We start from the raw sequence: 7794 nt of genomic DNA, 5'->3' as shown, positions 1-7794 counted from the left end.
TCACCCCCCAGCGCTTCAGGGGCCCTGTTTCCGGAGGGAGGGCCAACTTCAGGTTCACCCCTGCCTTCTGCCTCTCCCTCTCAACCCTCTCTCTGCTGCAAGTTGGCTTGGGCCTGCGCCCTTACCTGGACGAAGGAGGTGGGGTTGGAGTTTATAGGGCCAAACATAAGGGAGGGCATTCCGAGATGATGTGAACTCTGGCCACACATGCCCTAGGTTTGAGACCTCGGCTCTGCCACTCACTTAGTACCGGCCTTCACTGAATGCCTGCTGGGGCGTTCATATAATATTTCACTGAATCCTCTAACTCCACGCAGTGTTTTGCAGATGAAGACTACCTATATGCCTAAATGTGGTCAGCAGATATTTTAAGTCATGCCTCTATTTGTTCCACAGAGAGCTGTCGATTTCCAGCCAGAGAGTGTTGTAGGTGCTGGGACATAGCAGGGAACAGAACAGAAAGTCATTGCCATCAGGGTATTTCTGGTGGGTCTGTCTGGTGGTTGAGGCTCTGGAGATGAGCGGTCCTATTACTGTCTGATCTCAAAACCCTTTGGAATATGCCTGTAACCCGTAGTTTGGGAAATCCTTTGCTCGCCGATCTGATCCACCAGCAACCACAGCTGCGGCAGACAGAGATCGTTCATGAGAGATCTTTAACTGGAGGGAGATCCCACTTCACTTTTTCCAGATGAGGAAACTGACATTCTGAGAAGAGAGGGTACCAGCCCAAGGTCAAGAAGGTCTAGTAAAAGAATGGGGAAGACACCAATGGCTTCTCACTGGGAGACCTACATACAAGGTGTGGTGAAGGTACAAAAATGGGTGCCAACAAGCAGTCAGACTAGAGGCCAAGAGCCGGGCCTACAGAATCAGACCACCTGGGTTCAAACCCCAGTGTATAAACCTGAACATCTCCTACTTAGATTGACTACATCCCTCGGTGGAAACATCACCAAGCGCTGCAAATGGAATCATTAAGCTATAAAATTTTATGTTCTGGCAAAGAAATGAATTATCTCTAAATGGTGACCAGCACAAAAAGAAACTCACTGATCCAAAGATGTTGCCTCTGAAGTCCATACAGAGGTACCTCCGACTCATCACACCTGTTATCACCACAAAGCCAGCATCCTCCGATCTGATCATCAGGGCACCTGTGGAGAAAACCATCCAGGTCAAAACCTGGCTGCACATCCAATTCCTATCTCTGGGCACTTCCTGAAAACCCACCTCCGTGAAACTTCCCTTGATTGATTTTTTTAAAAAATTTATTTTGAAAGAGAGAGCACGTATGTGTGTGTGTGTGTGTGTGTGTGTGTGTGTGTGTGTGTGATGAGGAAGAGGAGAGAGAGAGGTGAGTGCAGAGCTCAGTGCACTCACGAACCAGGAGCTCATGGCCTGAGTCAAAACCAACAGCCAGATGCTCAACCAACTGAACCACCCAGGTGCCCCTTCCTTGATTGATTCTAAGGTCGGTGATGATTTCACTTCACTTTACTCCTCTTGTACTTACTTGTTCAGCTCCATTGCTTTGGATTCTCCCCTCCAAACTACCCCCTCCCCTGCCTCCTGCCACTATTTGTCTCCTACTTCCTCCTCTTGTCTGTACAGAGCACTCTGAGCTCCTGCCCTGGACACATGTTTCTCTCTCTGCCTGCACCGTCTTTATTTTCCCTGTTGCCTGGCTAATACCTCTTAATGTTAGTGGTGGTCATCACATTCCCCCAAGCCTTCTGGCTTTTCCAATTTTTAAATCCATGCAGTGACGTCTTTCAAGGATCCAGCTTGCTTATAGAGCCTGGGCTCCACCCAGGTAAGTGTGCAATGCAATCGTCAGTGACACATCACCCAGCACCCATTGTGTGTCAAGACCTGTATTAGAACTGATCTTCCCCTCCCTTCTCTGCTTATTGAAATCATTCATCCTTCAAGGGCAGGGTCAGATGTCCCTTTCTATGAAGACTTTCCTAATCTCTGTAATCAGAACTAATGCCCACACCTTTATTACCACATGCATTTCATTCACCTTGCCATAGCTATGTTTACTAAGTGCCTCCCCTTAAGCGAGCTCCTTAGGAGCAGAGAGTTTATATGTCGAATAGATACCACAGGTGCATGTGATGTCTTCTTGGATCTTCATTGCGATTCTGTGTCCTTTTCTTGCTTGGTGGTGTCCCCTCCAGTGCTGTCCCTCATGGTCTTTCCATGTCCCCGCCCAACAACCAGGCTCCAACAGGGACGTGACATCCACATATACTACTTATGCTTCAAATAACTGATGACAGCCTACCCTCATGGGGACTTGCAATTTTAACAATTTACAGTGCATTGTGGCAAGGACTGGTTAAATGCAGCCTAAAGCTTTCTGTTTTGTGGCAAGTGTGCAATTCAACAAGACTTCCACCCGAAATGCTTTTTAATTACCTGACATTTTCTGCTTAGAAATCATTTCTTTAAGTCTTTGGGATCACTTGCATTTGCCTACCACAGAATTCCCATGCGTTTCTCCTTTGGCCTCACAGCCCCCAGGCAGGTGTTCGAGATTCTTTTCCAGAAATTTCCAGAAATTCTTTTCCAAAAATCTTTCCAGAGAGATTGTAAATGCCCAGAGCCTGTGCCCAGTAAGTGGCCGAGCCTCATGGGGTGAGTTACACCTGTGTCTCCCCCTCTTACCCTATGTTGGCTCAATACAGAGACCTCTGAGGAGAGTAGCAGACAATACTTAGACGCTAGCTGAGTATAGAGCCTCACGTGAACTGAAATTGGAATGATGTAGGACAGAGGGAATGAGGGCGGGAGCAAGCTCAGAAAGAAGAGAAAGTAAGAAGGCTGAGGAGAAATGTTGTTTCCAAACTTGGCTAAGAGTTAGCCTTGAGGGAAGTTTCTGGAAGTGGGGTGGAGTATGGGAGGTGCCGAGGATATTTAAATTGCTCCATAACAAGGTCTGCCTATGTGTCTCAAATATATGGCTAACTCTATGGCAAGCCCTGAGGGAAACAAAAGGAATGTGTAAAAAATAAGTTTTTGCCCTGACCCACTTTGGGGAAAAAAGTATACTTAGTGCTGTGCTTTTTAGGTACTCTACATATTTGAAATTCTCAAAACAACTGTAATGTTGTTAATATTATTAGCATTAACATGGATCATAGCAGCATCCCAATTTATGTGAAAAGGGAACTAAGGCAGGATTCAAATGCAGGATGGTGACTCTAACATCCCCTTTCCCCAACCCTGCAGCTCCAACAGGAATCACCACAAGCCTGAGAAGACAAAATCAAGTGGCAGACACATGCTGTGACCCATGGGAACCTCAAGTCATGCCGTGCCCGAGTAGGGCAGGGCAGGGGTGCTGACCAGGAACTGGGGTACCTGGATTCTGGTCCCACCAATGCTACTTGCTGACTTTGTAGCCTTGGGCAGATCATTGTTTTAGCCTTGGGTTGCTCAGCTGTGTAAAGAGAATAATAGTAGCGGTCCTGCCTACATTATGGGGCAGATCAGATACAAATGCAAACATGGTTGGAAAAGTGACTTTCTTCAGAAAGTGTTGGGCATGTGCAGGCAGGCACATTACGTGGCATGTGCTGGCCTGCCGTTTACAGCACGCGACAGCTCTGGCAGCCGTGTGGGCCTCATGCTGGGGGCCGTGGGGGCAGCGTGCATGCCGCCTGTGCTCCTGAGGTCCAGGGCTGGTCCTAGGAGAAAACAGCCTGCAGGGGAACAGAGAGAAGCTGCCACAAAGGATGCACAGACTTGAATCAAACCAACATGAGCCAATGAGAAAGTGCAGAAAATGTCAGAGACTGATCGCCTTCCCTTTGCTCGTTCAGAAGGCAGGTTTTCACAGGCTGCCCAGATTCTAGAGCAGAATTTGGCAGAAGGAAGGCACAAATCACTGGCTGCTGGAACCACAACCTGTTGCAGCCAGATGGGCTCAATGGACCCTGGAAGAAACATGGGGTTGGAGTCAAGGTGTCCTCAAGGTGACCTTGAGCCAGTGTAATTCTTTAACCTTAGTTTTTCATATGTAGGGAATTCATTTACCTCGTTTGGTCATCTTGAGGATGTCATGAGATAATATTCTTATCCACAATAAAACACTTTCTAAATGCTAGTAATTTTACTTTTGCCACATGCCTCCACTCTGCACTACAAGTAGAAAATTATCTGCTCTATTCTATTCTCATAGCCAGTAAATGATAAATGAGATGATAGATGTAAAGTGCTTTGAGATCCCCAAAAGAAAGAGAATAGTTTGCAAGATTAAAGAGACAGGACAATTCAGCTTTGGGTAAAGAAAAGTGCCAGTGGGAAAAATGGAAGAAGGAAACATACCAGGATCCCCGGAGTGATATTAACCAGAGCACTGAGCATCTCCTTTGCTGTTTCTACAAAGTAAGGTTGGTGAGGAGTAAGAAGGTAGCCCTCTTCTTAGTGGGACAGAAGACACAGAGGTCAGAGAGGCCTCCTGACAGCAGTGCTAGGAATCCCAAGGGAGGTTACAGAATCTTGTAGGGCAGATAATTTCACGACGACCAACAGCTCAAAGATGGGTTGGACACCCGACTATTAATCAAGAATTTACTAAAGCACAATAATCAAATGAACCAGATTTCACCAGAAATATGTAATAATTAGGAGGGGGGGAAACACCACACACCTTCCAGCAGGATGAAAGCAAATCCTTCACCAGTCTGTGAATTACCTGTGCTATTCATCTACATGCCTCAGTGTTTCCTCTTAACTATTCAAGTTACTTTTGACCTTAGTGTCTACATTTATTTTGATAATACACACTAACTTATTTGAATAGTACAGAGGGTTATATAAACTGGGAAAAGTAAGTCTCCCTCCCACCACTCTGACCCACCACCCCACACAGATTTGTGTCAATTTCTAGAGACACGTGCCTGGCCACCATCTACATCTGGCAAAACAAGACCCATTTCTATTTTTTTTAATCTGAAATCAGTTCCATTTATTTTGCTTCTTCCCCGTCATTTTAATTCACTCCCAGCTAGTATCAGTGCCTTCTCCAGCCCTGATGTAGGTAGATATTTGAGGGATAAATTCTACAACTCAGTCTGTCTGCTTCATAATGTAGGTTGAGTGTCACGCACTGTACTGCACACGGCTCACTACAACCAGTGAACACTGTCTACTCCATGTCATGCTCCAAAGAACATGTCTTTGGGATTCCCTTTGGTGAAAGGTTCTGTTAAGTATCCGTTGAAAAAAATGAGCAACACTTTGGATGCATCAAGTATATCCAGATTTCGTTCAGATTTCTGACATCATTGGACTCAAACGTGGCTTCCCAAATGTCGACTCCTGAGTCCTACAATATCCCCTTGAGTTCTGCTATTGGAGACAACTTTGCTATTTGGAGAGAACTTTGGTCCCTCCTCTCATCTCCACTGAGCACCTGAAGAGCTGCGCCTGGCTGCCTTTGCTTGCTACAGCTTTCAGGGCCTTTGATTCCACAAAGCAAGGCCACAGCAAAATTATCCATGAATTCATTACAATAATAGGGCAAATCATTATTCCTATAAGAAGTTTCCTTTCATTGAACAGAGACAGTGATTACTCTGTACTGCATCTGCTTGCATTCTCTTGTATCCTGAGCATAGTTTTCCCACATTCTCCTAAAATAGAAGACCTTGTCGTTTTCAATATGCATCCCCCCTCCCACACCACTGTCCCCTATATAGGTGCATGCAAAGGGACCCTCATTGGAATCATAGCCAATTGATCAATTGTTTGTGGACTGTGATCCAGTTTGTCACAAACCTAGTCTTTAAAATCATCCAGTAGCCTCACTGTAGCCTCATGTTGCCAAGGAGTTCCAAGGTAGCTCAATTTGCTACTGAGTGGAGCTTTCAGCTCCACAGAGAGGAGTTACCAACTGACACCAAACTGAGTACTTGCAAAGCCCCTAGTAAATATGCTGGGGGGATGGATGCATGGGTGCCTGGATGCATGGATTGTTCATGCACTTGGTCAGACCCATCAAGGCAATATACCTGACAGTCTGTCTTTAATACATTTTTTCCTAAGAAGTTTTACAAGGCCAGAATATTAGAAGCTCAGAGTTGGAATGAACCCCTGAGTTCATCTATTTTAATCCTCAGTCTGATACAGGAATCTTCTTGACAACCTCTGTTAGCCCTGTCCAAAATTTATGAGCTAAACTCAGCGTCAATGACCTGTCTGGCTTTTCCCCTCTCTACTTTGTTGCCTTTCTTTCTGTACATTCTGTACATTTTTGGACTCTTTGGGTAGGACAAAGCAAGAGTAGCTTTGAAGAGGGATTGTAGTTAAGACAAATTATTCATGGGCACCTAGGTGCCTCAGTTGGTTAAGCATCTGACTTTGGCTCAGGTCATGATCTCATGTTGTGAGTTCGAGTCCCAGTTTGGGTGAGGATGTGCCCCATTTCTCTCTCTTCCCTTCTCTCTCTCTCTCTCTCCTTTTTGGGATTTTCTCCCATCCCCCAGCCCTGCCCTCGCTCACTTGCACTTTCTCTCTCTCTCTCTCTCTCAAAAAAAAAAAAAAGACAAATTATTCATGTTGGAAGGAACAAACACTAATTGGGGAGGTAACAAAATCATCTCTGCAGGTTTAAACACACACACACACACACACACACAAATAGATTCGAGGCAAGAAGCTCGAATGTGTGTTTAAACACACACACACACATAAATAGGTTCGAGGCAAGAAACTCGAATGTGTGTTTAAACACACACACACATAAATAGGTTCGAGGCAAGAAGCTTGAATGTGCATTTAAACACACACACACACACACAAATAAATAGATTCGAGGCAAGAAGCTAGGAGGCTGGATTAGCCCTCTGGTCTTGCCCAAGACTCCACAGGCCCTTTGGGCGGGGGGGGAGACAGAGGAACTCCCCCTTTTCCCAGCACAGGTGAAGCCCCTACTCACTGTAGATGGTTTGATGGGGTGTGCCATCCACATGGCCGTCCTTGTGGATCTGCAGGTGGTAGCTGTTCCTGGCCGTGGCCGTGTACAGGTGGGTCAGGCCACCCCAGCTGGAGCCCAGCAGTGGGGAGGTGTTAGGATAGCCTCTGACTACCCAGCACAGGACAGAGACCAGGAGCCCAAGGCGGGTCCCTGACATTGCGGAGCTCTGAGTGGCTGGCTGGAGTTTGAAACCTGACACTGCCTCCCTGACTCCCTGGCCTTTTTCTCCTCTCCTTTGTGGGTATCTGGCATCAGGATCCTAGGCTGGATTCCCTCCTTTTTTCCCTCGGACTTTTAAAGGGTAGCTGTGTGACATCAAACAGGAAAAACTCCACTGTCCACATCCTCTGTGTTGTAACCAGCCCATTGGAAGAGAAGGCAGAGACCTTGGAGGCTCACGGAAGGCACGTTGTTCCAGACACACACACACCCCTCAATTTCAAGCCAACGCTCCAAGAAGTGAATGATGTGTGGGCAAAAGTTATCTACGACTCTGGGTTGTCTGTTGACCTGCCCCACTTCCACCAGGAAATGTGAAGGCAGTCAGCGGTTCCGAAAAAAATTCAGCTTCAGTTATGCAGTCAACAGACTCCTATGCAATTAATCTCCCATTGAGTCTACTCATTTTGGTTTTCTCCATCCTTTTAATTCCAATCAGCAGCTATGTATCCAGGGCTTTCTCTGTGCACAGCACCAGGTGGGTGTTTTGAAGGTACAGAAATAATACAGGACACCAGTAGGCTGAGGGAACCCTCTGAGACCCCTCCTCATGAAGGTATGAGAGCTGGAAACAGAGATGCAAA

At 46.3% G+C, this 7794-nt stretch overlaps 1 protein-coding gene across 1 annotated transcript in view; it reads right to left on the bottom strand.

Annotated features, from left to right (window-relative positions):
• The window catches only part of FGF23 (fibroblast growth factor 23), a 9739-nt gene extending 2500 nt beyond the window's left edge, over positions 1-7239 (bottom strand). Inside the window, exons 1-2 of the mRNA XM_077758989.1 lie at positions 6953-7239; positions 1054-1157 (exon numbers count right to left, since the gene is read on the bottom strand). Of these exons, the coding sequence (XP_077615115.1) occupies positions 1054-1157; positions 6953-7148 (300 nt within the window). The 5' untranslated portion in view covers positions 7149-7239. The remainder of the gene's footprint in view (positions 1-1053; positions 1158-6952) is intronic.
• Between the last annotated feature and the right edge of the window lie 555 nt (positions 7240-7794).

The sequence above is a fragment of the Crocuta crocuta genome, unplaced genomic scaffold (genome assembly GCF_008692635.1).
Source record: "Crocuta crocuta isolate KB4526 unplaced genomic scaffold, BGI_CrCroc_1.0 scaffold72, whole genome shotgun sequence".
NCBI classification, from domain to species: domain Eukaryota; kingdom Metazoa; phylum Chordata; class Mammalia; order Carnivora; family Hyaenidae; genus Crocuta; species Crocuta crocuta.
This window is presented reverse-complemented; position numbering and strand designations above follow the sequence as displayed.